This window comes from Entelurus aequoreus, linkage group LG02, assembly GCF_033978785.1.
Source record: "Entelurus aequoreus isolate RoL-2023_Sb linkage group LG02, RoL_Eaeq_v1.1, whole genome shotgun sequence".
NCBI classification, from domain to species: Eukaryota; Metazoa; Chordata; class Actinopteri; order Syngnathiformes; family Syngnathidae; genus Entelurus; species Entelurus aequoreus.
The window spans coordinates 76795631-76816134 of NC_084732.1; the positions used below are offsets into that span (position 1 = coordinate 76795631).

General features: G+C 39.8%; 1 protein-coding gene across 1 annotated transcript in view; it reads left to right on the plus strand.

The window, feature by feature from the left end:
• The window catches only part of LOC133639406 (CD151 antigen-like), a 46146-nt gene extending 31542 nt beyond the window's left edge, over window positions 1-14604 (plus strand). The window contains exons 5-8 of the mRNA XM_062032697.1: window positions 5847-5951; window positions 7535-7693; window positions 11757-11843; window positions 11938-14604. Coding sequence (XP_061888681.1) covers window positions 5847-5951; window positions 7535-7693; window positions 11757-11843; window positions 11938-11997 — 411 coding nt within the window. The 3' untranslated portion in view covers window positions 11998-14604. The remainder of the gene's footprint in view (window positions 1-5846; window positions 5952-7534; window positions 7694-11756; window positions 11844-11937) is intronic.
• Window positions 14605-20504: the final 5900 nt, after the last annotated feature.

Genomic DNA, 20504 nt, shown 5'->3' on the forward strand with positions numbered 1-20504 from the left:
GAAAAGCAATGCAAGTTAACGACAATAAGGAGGAAGGAAGATTATTGCAAAGCCACATGTTCCTGTGTGGGATGATTTTGGCTTTAAACAAATAGGTATCACCATGGACAAACGAGCAAGTGTGCCGAATTTGTTGGAAAGTCATGGAAAGCCAAAAAAAAAAGACCACCAGTTTTTTTTTGACTGGGTAAAAAAATACACTTTAAGATGTTCTATATTATTAAAGTGCAATTTTTGCTAACAGATATAGGGAGTCAATTTTATTTTTTAATAGTTTTTTTTTGTTTAGTTTTTTACATATTTAGGATAATTAAACGTTCCTGACCTTCCAATTACAATAGTAAAAAAATACTACTGTAATGAGAAGTTTTTTGTACTTACTGTTATTCCATCCATCCATCCATTTTCTACCACTTGTCCCTCTCGGGGTTGCGGGGGACGCTGGAGCCTATCCCAGCGGCATTCGGGCGGAAGGCGAGGTACACCGTGGACAAGTCACCACCTCAACACAGATAGACTGACAACATTCACACTCACATTCACACACTAGGGCCAATTTAGTGTTGCCAATCAACCTATCCCCAGGTGCATGTTACTGTTGTTTTTTATTCTTATTATAATATATAAAAATATGTACAAAATAATGCTGACAATAATAATATAATATTGTTTATCGGCAATAACTTGTGGGACAATATGTTGTCCAGAAAGATCTGTTATTGACTCAGGCCTGGACATGAGATGTGCCTTGAATTTATTGATTGTAATTTATGCATGTATAGCTTAGCTTTACACAATATTGACATTATTCGTTATTTTGAAGCCAACAATAGAAACCGGCACATTCATATGTACACGCGATCAAGCCATGAATCACATTAAACCCTATTGATCAAAAGCTCAATACTATTTGATGCTTGACAAAGCGCTTAATTTTGACATGGGGTCATTAATGCTGTCATAAAAGAAGCCACTGCTTTTTTCTTTAAGATTTGTTCAGCCTGTTAAAAAAGAGCTTTTAAACTAATTGACAAAAAAAAAGGAACTTGGGAGACATATTTTAACGTCTAAATAGAATACCGGTACGTCTGCTCCCACTGGATGCTCAACAAACTGCTGTGCTTATTTTGTCTATAAAATGTGAAACTTAAGTGAAGCTGACATCCTTCCTCACCATAGTTTAACAGTAGGATTAGGCTCACTGCACTTTTTTTCTTTTCTTTTTATCTTAGCCCAACCGCTCTGTAGGCCTTGCAGTTTGTAGGTCAGTCTAAACGTGCACTGCTCAATACAAAATTTTAATACACAAGTTATCGCATGATCAGTCACTGAGCTTCCTTCTTTACTCGCTTCAAACAACCCCCTGTGTGAGTTAAGCCAATCCTCTTTACATACTCTTCCTCATCGACTGTATGATACGCCACTGGAAAGTTGTCAACGTGGAAAAACATCTAATGAAAAAGGTTTTTCAATCCCTTGCTGATTCAGTCCATCACATTTGGCAAGCAGTGCCATTTTTCTTTCCGTGTCTCTTGAAATTATGTTGGTTCCACTTGATTATATATGGTAACTCAAAACGAAGCACGTTATTTAGTAAAAAAATTATTTATAAGAAAAAGTTGTGCATCACAAGTGCAACTTGGTAATTCTGCTATTTTATTACACTAGTACGGGGGTCAGCAACCCGCGGCTCTAGAGCCACATGTGGCTCTTTAGCGGCACCCTGGTGGCTCCATGAAGCTTTTTTAAAAATGTATGGAAATGAAAAAAAAATTGGGTGAAAAATATGTGTTTTGTTGTAATATGGTTTCTGTAGGAGGACAAACACGACACAAACCTTCCTAATTGTTAGAAATCCCACTGTTTAATATGTTTGAGTTTATGCTTCACTGATGAGAGTATTTGGCGAGCGCCGTTTTGTTCTACTAATTTCAGCGGCCCTTGAACTCTCCATTGTGTGGACTGTGACGCAACAGTTTGTTTACATGTATAACTTTCTCCGACGCTGCCACAGAAAGACGTGTTTTATGTCACTCCTTCTTTGTCTCAATTTGTCCACTAAATGTTTAATGCTGTGTGTCAATGCACAAAGGTGAGCTTTGCACCGTCCATCACACTCAATTACTTCCTTCCCATGCTTGCAAAAAAAAGTTATATCCTTCTCTAGCTATAAGCTAATTTGCTATGCCAACGAATGGCGGGGATGCTTGAAATTCAAATGTTTGCTTGCAACTTAAAGCATAACAATTAGCCGAAAAACAGCTCTTATCTGAAACACTCTTCGGTCGGGGCACTCTTAAGTTGAAGTACACTACCACTGTATTTGGTATGCGTTATATTGTTGTACATTTTTAGCATACAGTGGTACCTCAACTTAGAACCTTAACGTACGTGTAATTTGAGATTCAACTTTTTGTTATGCTTTTAAGTTTTTAGCTTACCTTGAGTTACGAGCCCATTGAAGTATTTTTTTTTAAAAAGGTGTGCCGTTAGTGTCACACTTTGCTGTTCCTGTTTCGTTTACACAAGAAAAAAAAACTGTTTGAGCAATAAGGGGTTGCTGCATTGTTACACAGAAACAAACAGGTTTTGAATAAAATAGTTGACGCGCACGTTTGAGCGCCGCTCAGAGATCAAACAATTAATCAATTGACATTGTAACGGACGGGTCGCATGGTGATGCGGAGGTCGTTCTCCCAAGATGCAGACGGAACACTCCGGACGAAGCGTGCAGGTAGGAAATTATTTATTAGTATAAATCATACAGGAACAAACAAAGGCAAAGCTTAAGGAGGCTAGCGCGGGAGCTAGCATACAAAAACAGGAATCAAACTAACCGTCGTTAACCGTTGCTTGTAGCAAACTAGGAAGCCAGACTGAGTGTGGAAAGAAACGGGAATAAATAGCTCTCTGATTAGTGCCCAGGAGCAGGTGAGCGTCCCGAACACCAATCAGAGGCAGGTGGAACTAATCTGCAGTCATTGCAACTGAAACACAAACCCAGGGGTGCAGAAAACAGAACTGAGGTAGTCAAAACTAACAGACAAAACATGATCTGGGCTACGGATCATAACATACACAAAGATCGACACAATGCTGCCCTCCAACCACCGGAACTGACAAAGTCATTGCGATTGAGAAAAAGCTGTTGACCGAATCAGAGAAACAAACTGACACATCCGCTTCACACGTTTTGTTGTTATTCTTCCCTATTCTTGTCTATCACTTTTATTTTGGTTTCGACTTCCTGTGTGTCATCCTGCTGTGACGTGACCACTTATTGAGCGTTGTTCTCGGCACCTGCTTTCATTTATTAATTAGTGTCCCCACCTGCTGTCTACACGAATTACACTCCTTTATATACCCAGTCTCGCAATTCACTCGGTGCAAGTACATTGTTCATCAATGGCAACTGTGATGTTTGTTTAATAGCTTTTCCATGCTGGCCGTTTGCTACGTTCTTACTTCCTGCTACTCATCATGCTATGCTAAGATATCCTTTAATTTCAGGTACCCTTCCCTGCGAAACGACTCTGTTTTTGTATTTTGCCTTGCTTAAAGGATTAAATAATTGTCTTACTTGCACACCACTTCCTGTCCGCTACAATGCGACCTGAACGTGACAACTACAGTACATATCACTGTTGTCAACACTAAACTGTCAAATACTCAATACGTCCATTTTGTCCATATTGTCACGTGACGGAGAAGCAGCCCTTCAAAAGTCTGCTTCCCAAGGTAAATGCTGAACAATATTATTACATTATTTCATAAAAGTACTGTAGTTGTTTGTAGCACATGTTATTGTATGTTTTTACGAACAATATTTATTAGGGCTGTAAGTCTTTGGGCACCACACGATTTGATTCGATTCTTGGGGGTAACAATTCAATTCAGAATCCATTCTCGATTCAAAACGATTCTCGATTCATAATCAATACTTTATTTAATAACATTGGGTGCCAGTTCTATGATTAACTACATTCCTCCATAAAAAAAGCCAGCAGCTTTCATAAACGTTTGCGTTACTTACTTATCTGTACAGCAAATATAGGCGTCTTACATCAACATTATGATTTCCCTGGCTGGAAAGGACAGATTAAAAAAAAACATATTTAAAAATATTTTTTTTAATTGATTAAAAATCATTACAAAAAAGAATTGCGATTCATTCGAAAAATAAAAATGTTTTGACACCACTAATATTTATTGTCAAACTGAGCCAAGCACCAATTAAATTGATTTCAGTTCATTTCAACAGGTGAGGCTGGTTTGAGATACGAGCATTCGGCTTAGTCGTGGTCGCAATGTGCTCGTGAGTAGAGGTACCAGTGTATACTCAAGGATCTTCTTCATTCCTGACTGTTCTCCTTGTGCTGTCAACAGGCGCGCCTGGGTAATGTCTTATTTGGCGCTTCATCATATTGGAAGTATTGCCGCTTTGCATAAACCACACGTGCCTTCACACAGGCGTTGTTCCACTCGCCACCCCCATCCATCACTGTCCTGGGTAAAACTGTATCCATATTGCTTCTATACAGCAGAAAGAAACAAAGTGGGTGGTGTTTCTAGCTTTATTTTTCTCTTCTCTTGCCATTGCCGACTGATTATTGTAGTCAACACTTGAGCTTATTGGCCACTCACTTTTAGCATTTTATCAAAGCAAAAGCGGTCATCTATTCGGTTACGTTTTTTTTTTTTTTTTCCTTGAAATTACGCCAATACAAGGGCTGTCATCAGTTGATGTAGTGCACAGCATGCAACACCAGAGGTCAGCGCCTGCTATTGGAACACACACTTTGAGAAAGATGGCACAGCACCTATTTATTGTTTGTGCTGGAGATAAAGTTATTTGCAAGTATTTTTAGGGTCGCCAGCCCGCAAGGACACTGCTGTACACGTTAGCAAGAAAGTCGATGCTAAAGAAGATAGGAGTGCATCGTGTCCTCTCTCAATTGGATTGCAATGTGGGCCACAGCTGCAGGGAGAGGCTTTGAGTTGCAAGGTTAATCTTACACTCATTGATGCTCATCTATGGGCTCCTCTCAAATGTATACACATTGTTACAAACGTGATCGCAGTCTGGTCAGTTGATCTGTTTGAAAGCGAGTGCTGGGCTGCGTTCACTTGAGGGCATGACTTTTATAGGGCAAAAAAAATACACCTTGACCTGCAGTGATTGTCAATATTCTAAATATTTTGCCAATAAATCAGCAGTCGTTTTTCCATTGATTGATAAAATGGCTCACATTTTCTGCTACCCTTTATTTTACTTTTTCTATTTCATGTTGTATAATACAGATAAACATAAATTACACCCTGATGAAATGCCAGGTTTATAAAATCAGGGGGTTGTGCTCGTGTTGATTCTTTGATTGCTGTTTTCACATCACTGATGCAGTGTTTTCTAAACTGTGAACAGGTGTTGAACCTTGGCCCCTTCTTTTTCCTGGTGTCCTTATTCTCTCTACCCTCTCTCTCTAATCTCACCCTGTCCTCTATATTTCCTCTCATCATTCATTCCCTTGATATTTCTGTCATGCTTTGATTTACAGTGGTTTCCCCACTGGCTTGTTGCCATAGAAACTGAGCCCCTCTAGACCTCCCTGCGCTGACACTGAGCGTTCCTGAGAACAAAACATACATAGGTTCCCCCCTCCTTCCCCTCTTGCTTCTTTCGTCATGTAAAGAACCTTTTGTCCAGCTATTGTCAAGACGGCGTATTAATCTCACCCGCGGCAAAATGAAAAAGTTCCTACTTATTTATTACCAGGCATAGTCTTGCCTAGACCGAGATGAATTGTGGCGCTGTATTGTGAATTGTGCATTTTTCCTTCTATGACCAGTTAAATGAGGAGCTGAAGCAGAACCTGAGGGAGACCATGGTCCAGAAGTACCAACAGAGTAGTCATGAACATGTCACCACGGCTGTGGATAAGCTGCAACAGGAGGTATGTGTTTTTATGTGACACAAGTGACAATTATGCTGTGATGTTGTTTTTAAATATTACATGAGCACACATGTCCGCTACATAGACAATGAGTGGCTGGCATTGGGTAACTTACCTGCTCCTCAAGTTTTAAATCTTTTTGTGCTATAACACAAAACAATAAAAATTCAATTAATCGGATCAAAAACACTTCATTGCCTCAATGCGTATTTTAGGGAAAATAGTTGAAATATTCAAATATTTTTCTGCTTGTCAACCTTCATTCTTTTTTTCAAACAGAGTCATACAATTCACTTTTTTAACATGTGTGCATTAATAAAAAAATATATTTTTTTAATGACTACTCTGTTCACCGCCACATGCATGCAAAAGTCATGCAGACCGCCCTGTTAAAATGAGGATTTTGCATGTACTGTACGGCTTTCACCATGGAGTTACTCATTCACTATGGCACATGCATGTTATTCTCCTACCTGTGGCGTTTTGCTATGTTTTGAAACATGCAGCAGACCATAGGTACCATTTTTTTCTGGGCATTTTAAAAGTTGTCCTGCAGTGCATCTACAATGATACCCACTTTTTTATCACGCTGAAGGTGCCCTCATGGAAGACGCTGGCATTAACTTCGAGAGTGCGCTGAAATATTCCAGATGCAAAAAAGTGCCTATTGCAGGATGTTATTTTAATATTTATGAAAAAACAAAAAAATGCCTGCCGACACAAACCAATTTACTTGGATAAACAATCAATTAAAGTTAATTTGGGCAGTCCATATATGTTGTCAAGCATACATTTGACAGAGCTGCAGCGTGATCGCCTACTTTCTCACAGCTACAGTATTTTCGCTCAACTGCCAGTTTGCACATACAGTATATCTCAGACGTATAGATGCGAAACGATGGCTGCAGAACAGTTTTAGTCTTGATAGAGCACACTGTGCGCTAAATAAAACAATCAAATTGTTTTCCTCGCGGTATTGTGGGTGTTCTGATGATCATCATATATTTTGTATATTCATGAAGACGGACATGTTAAATGGATTATGCTGTCTATTTGCTCACTTGAGAGGGGCAATCCTCTGTACACAAATTAAGTAGATTAGCTTTACGTGTGTACGCAAACCTTTAGTAGGTTAGGCCCTAAGTCAAAAGTTTAAAAGAAAAACTAACTGTGTAGTCACGCACATGGTGTTGTACTGAAAAAAAGGAAACCGACTGAGGCAAAAATAAGCAATTTATAAGGTATAACAAACAGGAAAAATTTAAAAGTCCTTTAATCTACTTAACCCTGGATTCCTAAGGATTCGGACAATGTTAAAAAAATACATTTTGTATAAAGGCTGTCTTCTAAACCATATTATGAGGCATTGATTAATGGATTATTGGTCTTGGAATTTTGTGTCCGCTTTGTTTGAGGCGAACCAATAAACAATAACATGTTTGAAGGTTTTCATCCGTCTAAGTAGCAGTTCAGTAGTTGATTTATGTATCATATTGTGAGATTCGCGGCTATTAGAAGTCAACGTTGGTTCATTTCCCCTCCTAATGTGGGATTATGTATTCTGTGTCGGTCCCCACCATCAGTTCAAGTGTTGTGGGAGCAACAATTCATCCGACTGGGAGCAGAGTGTCTGGATCCGGTCCAGCAATGGAGACGGTAGGGTGGTGCCTGACAGCTGCTGCAAGACTCCCTCCGAGCTTTGTGGACGCGGGGGGCACCCATCCAACATCTACAAGGTTGAGGTAAGCCCGTGAAAAGTGCCGATGGGGGCAGTGGGTTATGTGTTACTTAAAAAGTTGCCACAAAGATAGTGGTCGTTATGCCATTAATAATACAAATTGTAAGCGTAAGTCGTTGCACACGCATTCATGACTAGGGACGAGTACTTTTCACATTTGAATTAATATGGCATAAATTTCATTTTTTTGGGAATCTTGTGTGTTAATAAATGTTAACTGTTTAATAATAAATATATTTTTTAATTTAACATTTACGATGAGATGATTATGAAAACAATGCTGTAGGTATATATTTGGTATATATTTGCAAGTAGTCCTTTGTCGCATTGCGCTTCAAAGTTTGCAGCGTCACTCTATAGCAGATTTTTAAATTCATTTTTAAAAGTATATTCCACATATTTTTTGGTCTAAATTAAGCATTTTTAAGAATAAAAAAAATGCTAAAAATATCATTGCTTTACTAGTATTGGCCACTTGGTAAGGAAAAAAAACACTCAGAGCGCACTGTTTAGTATCGTGGCCACTGGTTGGCTCAGCCTCAGGCAGCATTACAATAATGGATTCAATGAGTTAAGGCTGCAGCTAACGATTATTTTTCTATCGATTAATCTATAGATTTTTTTTTTTGATTAATCGGTTAATCTATAGATTTTTTTTCGATTAATCTATAGATTATTTTTCCTTTTACCGATTATTTTTTATTTTATTTTATTCAAAATGAAGATGAAAAAATAAATGTAGGCCAGTTTTTTCAAAAGGCATGGCTTTTATTTACAAAAAAAAAAAAGTATGGCCACTCAGTCAACATTGACAACAACATGACAAAATATTCTGTAACAATGTAAACATTTAAAACTTTTAACATTTAACAAAATTAAAAGTAGCTTATTTGCTTTTTAATGTGCAAATATAAAAGTAAACATCCAGTGCAAATCTTAATATTCTGCAATAGTATAAGCATTTCAAAAGTAAAAGTATTGCTTATTTTGCTTTAAAATGTGCAAAAATAAAGATAAACATCCAATACAAAAAAGTGCAAAACGAAATATTCTGTAACAACAGTGTAAACATTTCAACAAAAGTGAAAGTATTGCTTATTTGCTAAAATGTGCAAAAATAAAGATAAACATACAATACAAAAAAGTGCTAATCTAAATATTCTGGAGCACTGTAAACATTAAGTATTGCTTTTAAAATGTGCAAAATAAACATTCAGTCCAACACAGTACACAATAACCAATTCTACTCATTCCAGTGAGTGACTAACAGTTGTAATGAAGAAAGGTTAGCATGTCTATGCTCAGAAGGGGTCGATGTGGCTGGAACTGAGAGGTAATTAGCCTTCACCTAAAACCAGGACTGCCTGCGAGCGAGCTAAGCTGCAGTTTAAGTTTCTAGAAGGTCAACGGGCTCATAGTGATGTTACTAGTAGTTGACTGGGAGGTGTTTATTATCATTTGGGGAGAGTCCGCTGCCTGATGCTCACCTGCTAAACACCTATCTGCTCGACGCTGAAGCGCTGACTACATGCGCCCTGAATACGCACTGCTGATTGGCTGGTAATGCTCTGAATACGCACTGCTGATTGGCTGGTAGAGCTTTCTGTGTACCAATCAGATGGTTGTGTGGGTGGGACAATGCTGCGTGCTGAGACAGAAGCAGAAGGAGCAAAGCAGCTTGTTAAGACTTTAGCAGCTAAAGTTAGCTTTAGCTTAGAAACTCGTTCGGTACACCCCCGTACCGAACCGAAAGCCCCGTACCGAAACGGTTCAATACAAAACACCTTACGTTACACCCCTAGCAGATACAAATGACACATTCATGTTTTTGTGTAATGATGACAACGTATACTCGCGCGGACGATTGACTAGTTGATGGTTTTATTTTCAAATGTTCGTTCATAGCCGTTGTGCTGCTATGATAGGCCATTTCCGCTCGACACAGTGTGCATACAACAACATTATTAGGCCGTGTATTGAAATACTCCCACACTTTTGGCGTGCTTTTCCCCCCTCGCTCGCACAGTCTGCTTTGCGCTCCGCCATGACGGTAGTGTGACGTAAATATGTGACGCGTCGACGCACAAAAACGGCGTCGACGTATTTACGTAACCGATGACGTCGACTACGTCGACGCGTCGTTTCAGCCTTACAATGAGTGTTACGGTGACTATGTGGGTGTTACTTTATATCTAGAGGGCTCTAATAATGTTAAAACCCTTATTTAATAATAGTAAAGTCAAATATGATTAAGGCAAGAGGAGAAATATCCCACACTTCTTTTTTCTAAAGTAAATCCGTACATCAAATAGGGGTATCTACATTAACAATATGATTTGCCTGAGTGGCTGGACAGGACATACACTATATTGCCAAAAGTATTTGGCCACCTGCCTTGACTCACATATGAACTTGAAGTGCCATACCATTCCTAACCCATAGGGTTCAATATGATGTCGGTCCACCTTTTGCAGCTATTACAGCTTTAAAGCTTCTGGGAAGGCTGTCCACAAGGTTGCGGAGTGTGTTTATAGGAATTTTCCACCATTCTTCCAAAAGCGCATTGGTGAGGTCACACACCGTTGGTCGAGAAGGCCTGGCTCTCAGTCTCCTTTCTAATTCATCCCAAATGTGTTCTATCAGGTTCAGGTCAGGGCTCTGTGCAGGCAAGTTCATCCACACCAGACTCTGTCATCCATGTCTTTATGGACCTTGCTTTGTGCACTGGTGCACAGTCATGTTGGAAGAGGAAGGGGCCCGCTCCAAACTTTTCCCACAAGGTTGGGAGCACAGAATTGTCCAAAATGTTTTGGTATCCTGGAGAAATCAAAGTTCCTTTCACTGGAACTAAGGGGCCAAGCCAACTCCTGAAAAACAACCCCAAACCATAATTCCTCCTCAACCAAATTTCACTCTCAATGCAGTCAGAAATGTACCGTTCTCCTGGCAACCTCCAAACCCAGACTCGTCCATCAGATTGCCAGATGGAAAAGTGTGATTCATCATTTCAGAGAATGCGCCTCTACTGCTCTAGAGTCCAGTGGTGACGTGCTTTACACCACTGCATCCGACGCTTTGCATTAGACTTGGTGATGTATGGCTTAGATGCAGCTGCTCGGCCATGGAAACCCATTCCATGAAGCTCTGTGCGTACTGTACGTGGCTAATTGGAAGTCCACATGAAGTTTGGAGCTCTGTAGCAACTGACTGTGCAGAAAGTCTTTGCACTATGCGCTTCAGCATCCGCTGACCCCTCTCTGTCAGTTTGCGTGGCCTACCACTTGGTGACTGAGTTGCTGTTGTTCCCATACTCTTCCATTTTAAAGCACACAGTTGACTTTGGAATATTTAGGAGCGAGGACATTTTACGATTGGAATTGTTGCACAGGTGGCATCCTATGACAGTTCCACGCTGGAAATCACTGAGAGCTGCCCATTCTTTCACAAATGTTTGTAGAAACAGTCTCCATGCCTAAGTGCTTGATTTTATACACCTGTGATTAGGACACCTGATTCTCATCATTTGGATGGGTGGCCAAATACTTTTGGCAATATAGTGTATCTGACGTATGCCGTTTAGAGACGTTTCATTAGAGCAGAGTGTGTGTGTGCCTTTAAAAGGGGGTGCCTGTTGCCAAGTGACGGAGAGCGCGCTCCAAGCAGGATTTTAGCTCAGCTCTGTTTGTTAGCTTTACAACATCAGCTCTGTTGAATATTTTCACTGCATTATGTTAGGGTTAGGTAATAAAGACATTGAATGTGCTTCAATGGCTGTTATATCTTCTTGTCCACAAACGAGGTATTGTAGGATGGCAAGCTTGTCACTTCAATCATTGATTAGTTGTTCGCTATTCCCTCTTAGTAGTTATGTGTATGTGTGTGTGTATTACATGTTGTTTGCTTTGTGATGTTGCCTCCTCCTATTTAATATCAAGTTTTAGTTTGATGCTGATTGTTGCTTTCATTAGTAAAAATATATTTCCTGCATTGAACTTTCTGTATAGTAGTTAGGATATAACGCCGTTATTGCAAACACTGCTCATGACACAATTTTGCATTTTCTTTAGGGTGGCTGTATCTCTAAACTGGAGGAATTCATCCAGGACCACCTGAAGATCATTGGGGCGGTAGGTGTTGGGATCGGCAGTGTACAGGTAAATACATTCTTCACGTTTTGTCTTCTGCGTAAAAAGGACTACGTGTGCATTTAGGCGTTGCTATTTTTGTTTCTCTCTGTGCAACATCCAGATAATAGGTATGGTGTTCACATGCTGCCTATATCGAAGTCTCAAGACGGAGCCGTACTAGCGAAGAAGAGAACGAGACAGGGGAAGTCGCCTCGTTGACATACTCAAACATCCCATTGCTTCTTTTCTCTGCTTGTTTGTGAGAGGAGGTGAGGGATCAAACTACACGTTTAAGTTTCTTATAGTAGTACAGCGGTAAAAACAATTCATCTTCAATAAGTAATTAGAGTCTCAAGATTACAGCACTGTGGGGAAAAAAGCCTCGGAGGAAAACTGTTGGGAATATTGCCTTTGAATATTTAATTTTGCAAGGGATACCCTCTGTGGGAATTTTTCTTCAGTCCTCCATTTTATTCCCTCTGCGTGCAATACAGGGATGTTAATGTATTGTAATTTTTATGGACTAAGACCAGGTGACAGCACCAGCTGCAAGCCCGCTCCACCTGCTGTGGCATCACGTTTCCATATTAACTAACCAGCCATGTATAAATGATGTATCCCATCATGGCCTTTTCAACTCTCTACACTTGGTAGAACCACTGTTTTTATACTTTTTAAACGCTTGTTGTCTGTAATGTTTGAGGCACGATCCTGTGAGCTATTACTGTATTTTATCCTTTATTGCCCAATGTGTCTTCGCATTGTGACGTGCCGCCGTTAGATCAGGCTCTTATCCCCAGCGTGTTGGCAAGGGCACTTTATCTGACAGACTGACGGTACAATGACTGCACCTTCCTCACCAGCATAACTGCACTATCACTTTAATAACACAATAGTGCCAGTGTTTGACGTTTAAGAATAATATTTGTGACTGTAGTAAAGCCGATCCACATTGCTCATGGAAAAGTGCCTCTTTTTTATTTGACTGTATTTCTTTTCTACTACTGATGCCATTGTGTGTGTGTCTACTGTATCTTTTCCGAACCGGTCACAGATTCTGTTTTTAAGTTAAGGTTTTGTTTACTTATGTAAGTAAACAAGTGGTACCTCGGTTTTCGTTAAGGAATCCGTTCCTAAAGGTTTGACAAAGACCAAAATCATACAAAAACTGAATCTATTTGAAATAATGCAAATCCAATTACAGTAATCCCTGGTTTATTGTTAATTATAAATTGAATATTTTCATAGCTAGAGCATTAAAAAGCTGTTTACTACCTTCTAAATATGTTTTTCCACATAACGAGAATCCTCTGGACATGAAATAAGACCCAGATATTCAACTTTACACTCCTTTATTCCAAAATAGTAATTTAGGGCAAAAATGTTGTAGAATGTGCTTAAAAAAAGTAAGGCGCCACTTTACCAAATGCTTGATGCTAATTTAGATATTTTTTTCCATATACAAACTACTGATTAGCATTAGCTATTTTACATGGCGATTTCAACACCTCCAAATTTGGTAATTAAAAACCACAACAAAGATGCACGTTACAATCAAACGGCTGGTGTGCGAGAAATACTTAGAGTATAAACACTTTGTAGAGCACAACATAAGACAAGACATGCACATTCATCTCAATAGCAAAGACTACTTCCTGGCTAGGCAACACACACACACGTCTATACGCTACTGCCATCTAACGTCTTGAAATTGCAGCTGCATGCAATGTCTACGACGTAATACAGTGATCCTTCGTTCATCACTGTTAATTGGTTCCAGGCACGACCGCAGTAATTTAATTTCTGTAAAGTTGGAATTCTTTATAGATCTATTGTTTTTATAGTTAGAGCTTAAAAAACCGTTATCTACCTTCTAAATACATTTTTCAACATGATAACACCACTCTAGACATGAAAATAACACCCAGATATTCACCTTTACACCCCTTTATTCCAATATAGTAATGCTGTCGAAGCCTGAGCCAATCAGTGGCCACAATACTGAACAGCGTGGTCTGATTGGTTTGGTCTCATCTAGTGGCCATTACTATTGTAGCGTTGATATGTTTCATTACTTTAGCCATTGTTACTCTTTAAAATGCTTAATTTAGGGAATAAATGTTGTAGAATGTGCTTAAAAAAACAACAAAAAACATTGATTTGGTTAAGCTGCGATATTTGATGCGTGAAATAGCGAGGGACGACTGTAGTCCGTTGCAGACACGCAAAAATATACTACACACTCGCAACTTTCCTTGGCCCCGTGGTGGGTTATTCTGTCGTCACGCTCAATAAAAAGAGATCAATTGATACTGAAGCATCGATGCATTATGATGCATGTTTGTCACTTCAATCTAAAGGTAACTAAGAAAAAATTTGAAATGTGGAATAATTTTCATCCTATCGCACCAAATAAGTTATTTTCCTGTTTACTATTTGGCTCAGGGACAAGTTGCATGTTTCATATTCCTTTCGTTGTAGTGACTTTTTTAATCCAGCAGATAGTGCCATTATGAAGCAATAACAACATCAGCACAGTGTCGATACAGCCAGTGAGTGTGTCATACACTCACTTGACCCCTTATATGTGTTTTTTTGGTTTGTTTTTGCATACTAGATTTTGCATAATTGCAAAATTAAAAGTACTACTTTTTTTTGGCCAGTAGCTTGCAAAAACCTTTAGCAAACATTTCCAACGAAAACCTGAGGTACCAGTGTCACTGTATAGGATATTCACTTTGATCTTCCTCAAATACATCACTGACATTGCAATTGTCAATAAACACAAAAAAACAATAACTGCTTCTCCACCATTTGTTCGGTTCAAAATGCACGTCATGTAGAATCTGCAGTGCAACAGTGACTTAGCGTTGTCCTTCCTCTGCCAGTCAGCAGGTTGGGTCACCCAGAAAAACGTACAAAAAAACACCAAAAAGGTGTCCACCCTGTAAGCTTCGGCCCCTTCATGATTGGCAGAAGCTTACAGGTGCATTAGTGTATTAATCAATCCCCTAATGTCGTCATGCTTCAGGGTTGTACGTTCATAACCCTGTCAGGTACTACATCACCGTCATACAACGACAGTCGTAATGTCTTGTTACTCGTCCTACTGTTGTGACCTCTTCTAATGCTGACGGCGTGTCGGCATTGTTGCTGCGACGGCGGCAGCAGTGCTCGAGCGCAAACGCGGGGAGGCAGCACCTCCCGCGCTTGCATCAGCTCAACAGCTTGCTGATGAAAACAGCTGGTGAGAGTGTGTGCAAAACACCCAGAAGCTATTCAGGATTACTCCCTCCCTCCCTAACACTCTCTTCCCCAATAGACGCTGGAAAGATATTTCCGCTTAAGTTAGTATCGCATAATGACAGATGTCACCATGGGCTGTAGATCTTATTGATTCACATCTTTGTTAGTGTTCAATTAGTTGATCTAAAATTTTGCTGACGCGCGTACTCTCGAGCTATCTAATACCTACAGTGGAATAATTGGTTTCCACTGGGATTGTTTGGGGAAAAAAACAGCAAATTAAGCCAAATCTCATTTAGTGAACTCTGCAAACATTGAGAAATAAAACAAACACAATTCAGTGCCCCACCGTGGTGCACGCTGTGAACTAACCTGAGTCATCTTTTCTGCAAAATGAGCAGGTGTTCTGTTCATGCTGCAAGATGCAAGAAGACATCCATAGAACGTAGTTTGTCAGCCTAATTCTGACTTGAAATACATGCCGGAAGCCTTTTGAGCAACAAGCAATGTCCTCTGCTGATGAAAGCCATAAATCTCTTCCTCATCAGGACATCATGCCTGTTTGCACGGTGTCTTGTTTGCTGTGAGGGATAGAAGTGCTATGTTAATAATGTCAGCTCATGACATTTCTAAAGTATCTTCCCAGTACTGGCTGCGCAGTTGTCTGGGGCGTGCACGTCGCACACTGCACGAGATGTGTGCTATTTACACCATTCACCTTCCCTACCCTACATTATTTTCCTGGAAGCTGAAAGGAATTATTTTCCTGCATGACAAATGGACAACAGGAAGCTTTGCATGTATTCAGCTGGTGAAAGGAAGGGGCACATGTAGGTACAGTCGTGGTCAAAAATTTTCATACACTTGTAAATAACATAATGTCATTGCTGTCTTGATTTTCCAATCATTTCTACAACTCATATTTTTTTGTGATAGAGTGATTGGAGCACATACTTGTTTGTCACAAAAAACATTCATGAAGTTTGGTCCTTTTATGAATTTATTATGGGTCTACTGAAAATGTAACCAAATCTGCTGGGTCAAAAGTATACATACAGCAATGTTAATATTTGGTTACATGTCCCTTGGCAAGTTTCACTGCCATAAGGCACTTTTGGTAGCCATCCACAAGCTTCTGGTTGAATTTTTGACCACTCCTTCTGACAAAATTGGTGCAGTTCAGCTAAATTTGTTGGTTTTCTGACATGGACTTGTTTCTTCAGCATTGTCCACACGTTTAAGTCAGGACTTTGGGAAGGCCATTCTAAAACCTTAATTGTAGCCTGATTTAGCCATTTCTTGACCACTTTTGATGTGTGTTTGGGGTCATTGTCCAGTTGGAACACCCAACTGCGCCCAAGACCCAACCTCTGGGCTGATGATTTTAGGTTGTCCTGAAGAATTTGGAGGTAATCCTCCTTTTTCATTGTCCCATTTACTATCAGTAAAGCACCAGTTCCATTGGCAGCAAAACAGGTCCAGAGCATAATACTACCACCACCATGCTTGACGGTAGATGGTGTTCCTGGGATTAAAGGCCTCACCTTTTTCTCCTCCAAACATATTGCTGGGTATTGTGGGCAAACAGCTCAATTTTTGTTTCATCTGACCACAGAACTTTCTTCCAGGAGGTCTTTTCTTTGTCCATGTGATGTCAGATGAGACAAAAATGGAGCTGTTTGGCCACAATATCCAGCAATATATTTGGAGAAGAAAAGGTGAGGCCTTCAATCCCAGGAACACCAAGCCTACCGTTAAGCATAGTGGTGGTAGTATTATGCTCTGGGCCTGTTTTGCTGCCAATGGAACTGGTGCTTTACAGAGAGTAAATGGGACAATGAAAAATGAGGATTACCTCCAAATTCTTCAGGACAAGCTAAAATCATCAGCCCGGAGGTTGGGTCTTGGGCGCAGTTGGGTGTTCCAACAGGACAATGACCCCAAACACATCAAAAGTGGTAAAGGAATGGCTAAATCAGACTACAATTAAGATTTTAGAATGGCCTTCCCAAAGTCCAGACTTAAAAATGTGTGGAAAATGCTGAAGAAACAAGTCCATGTCAGAAAACCAACACATTTAGCTGAACTGCACCAATTTTGTCAAGAGGAGTGGTCAAAAATTCAACTAGAAGCTTGTGGATGGCTACCAAAAGCACCTTATTGCAGTGAAACTAGCCAAGGGACATGTAACCAAATATTAACATTGCTGTATGTATACTTTTGACCCAGCAGATTTGGTCACATTTTCAGTAGACCCATAATAAATTCATAAAAGAACCAAACTTCATGAATGTTTTTTGTTACAAACAAGTATGTGCTCCAATCACTCGAAATAAGAGTTGAGGAAATGATTGGAAACTCAAGTCAGCCATGACATTATGTCCTTCACAAGTGTATGTAACCTTTTGACCACGACTGTACATGCCTTATTGTTGTCAAACCTATTAACTAAAGCTGAAAGGCACCACTTCAATTGCATGCTGATTTGTTTACGGAATAATTTGTTGTTGAAAAATAATTTAAATAGGTAAATAAAAATGTTTACTTCTGCACCTTACTGTAGCTACAACCTTAATAGTTCCATTCATAACTTATAGAACTGAGGCGTCTACACCCGTATATATTAATTGTTGGGGGTCCAATCCCTGGTGTGACAACGAGAGAGCAAAGCAAGTGTGCAGGATATTTTATAAGAACTCTGGCTGCCGTGACTTCCACTCCGCCAAAGCCTGTGGCAGCGTTGCAACTGAATGCCAGACACAACTAATCTGTCAAGTGTTCCGCTATATTCTCTGCATTATCGCTTCTGTGAGTGCAGACATCTCATTTGGATTCAAGGCCTTGGCTGTGTGCTGCTTGTATTGCTGAGCAGAGGGCCAACAAATGTAATCTAGTGTGTGTGGCTGGAACAATACTCTCGCTCTGTCTGGCCCAATGAAATGGGGAAAAAGGCTGTCAATTGCTACCAAGAATGTGTAATTGTATGCACCCCGGTTCAGTTTTGGCCCAAATTTACTCTAAGATGTTCCTGTTTTTTCCGATACAGTCTCCTTTACAGGTAGAATTCCAAATGGCTGTACATAATTGGTCCGATATCAGGGAAAAAAAACAAGTATCGGATGATATTGACTTGTATCTAAAATCTCTGATAAATAAGAACTCTGATACTTGGGCAAAGTTGGACAGCCAGTTAACATCTAAAGTAGTGATGTACGGATCAATACTGAAATATCGATACCGCCGATACCAGATCTGTATGCTCTAATGTCGATCCTCAAATCAAAATACAAAACCCAAAACCAGTGAAGTTGTATAAATCGTAAAAAAAAACAGAATACAATGATTTACAAATCCTTTTCAACTTATAGTCAATTGAATAGACTGCAAAGACAAGATACTTAACGTTCGAACTGGAAAACTTTATTTTTTTCAAATATTAGCTCATTTAGAATTTAATGCCTGCAACATGTTTCAAAAAAGCTGGCACGAGTGTCAAAAAAGACTGAGAAAGTTGAGGAATGCTCATCAAACACTTATTTGGAACATCCCAAAGGTCAACAGGCTAATTGGGAACAGGTGGGTGCCATGATTGGGTATAAAAGCAAATTCCATGAAATTCTAAGTGATTCACAAACAAGGATGGGGTGAGGGTCACCACTTTGTGAACAAATGCATGAGCAAATTGTCGAACAGTTTAACAACAACATTTTTCAACGAGCTATTGCAAGGAATTTAGGGATTTCACCATCTATAGTCCGTAATATCATCAAAAGGTTCAGAGAATCTGGAGAAATCACTTCACTTACGCGATGATATTACGGACCTTCGGTCCCTCAGGCAGTTCTGCATCAAAAAGCAACATCAGTGTGTAAAGGATATCACCACATGGGCTCAGGAACACTTCAGAAAACCACTGTCAGTAACTACAGGTTATGTTGGTGTTTACTTGAGTGATATTGCCGTTATAGTGCAGCCTACACTTATCTCTTAGTTTGTCTGCCATCTACTGGTCACACTTATCATTACACCATGTACCAAATAAAATAGCTTTGAGGTGGGTAAACTCAACCAAACGTATTCTTTAAATTAGGCCAGTGGTTCTTAACCTGGGTTCGATCGAACCCTAGGGGTTCGGTGAGTCGGGCTCGGGTTCGGCGGAGGTCAAGACACACCCGACTCATCGTGGAAATAAAAACTTCTCCCTATCTGCGTATTGCGGATACGGCAACAGCAGAAGTCAGACTGATTTGCAGGTGTGTCATTTGTTGTGAGTTTATGCACTGTGTTGGTTTTGTTGTTTGAACAAGGTGATGTTCATGCACGGTTCATTTTGTGCACCAGTAAAAAAACATGGTAACACTTTAGTATGGAGAACATATTCACCATTAATTAGTTGCTTATTAACATGCAAATTAGTAACATATTGGCTCTTAACTAGTCATTATTAAGTACTTATTAATGCCTTATTCGGCATGGCCTTATTATAAGCCTAACCCTGGCCCTAACCCTAACCATAACCAAATAACTCTAAATTAAGTCTTTGTTTCTTAGAATATGTGTTATGATCCGCTGCCCGGATCATAGTCTGTTTACGTTTTGTAGTCACTTGTGTTTTCAGCACCTCTTGATTTTGTTTGTTTCAGTTGCCATGACGGCAGATTGCACTCACCTGCCTCTGGTTAGTGTTCGGGACGCTCACCTGTTGTCCAGGCACTAATAAGAGGGCTATTTAGTATATGCCCTGGCCTCACTCGGTCTGGCTTTCTAATTTGCTTTATGCAACAGACGACGACTATTTTGATTCCTGCTAGCTTCCACGCTAGGCTATTTTTCTTGCTAGCTCACACGCTAGTCCCTTTGGTTTTCGCTTTCCGTGCTGTGAGCACGTTTTTGTTTGTTCCCGTATGATTTGTTTCTTAAATAAATCATTTCCTACCTGCACGCTGTGTCCGGAGCCCGTCTGCATTCCTGGGAGAACAAACCCCGCATCACGATGCGACCCGGTCGTCACAATATGTTTCCCGAGTGTCCAAAAAACTCAAAATTAAGTCTTTGTTACTTAGAATATGTTCCCCATACTAAAGTGTTACCAAAAACATATAACTTTGTCTTGAATTTGAAAAAAACCCAAAACAATTTATTTTTCACTAAAGAAGGGTTCGGTGATTGCGCATATGGAACTGGTGGGGTTCGGTACCGCCAACAAGGTTAAAAACCACTGCATTAGGCGCGTACTGTCGAGTTTTGAGAAACCAAAAATATTTTAAGTGCGCCTTATAGTCTGAAAAATATGGTACGTAATTTGTAACGTAAACATAAAACTCAAAATAAAATGATTCAATAAAAACAATTTAAAAACATGTACAGTGCCCAATAGAAACAGCTTCTCTGTCTTTTAAAGTGGCCTGAAATTCCCCCAAAGTGATGAGTTCAGGTAACCTC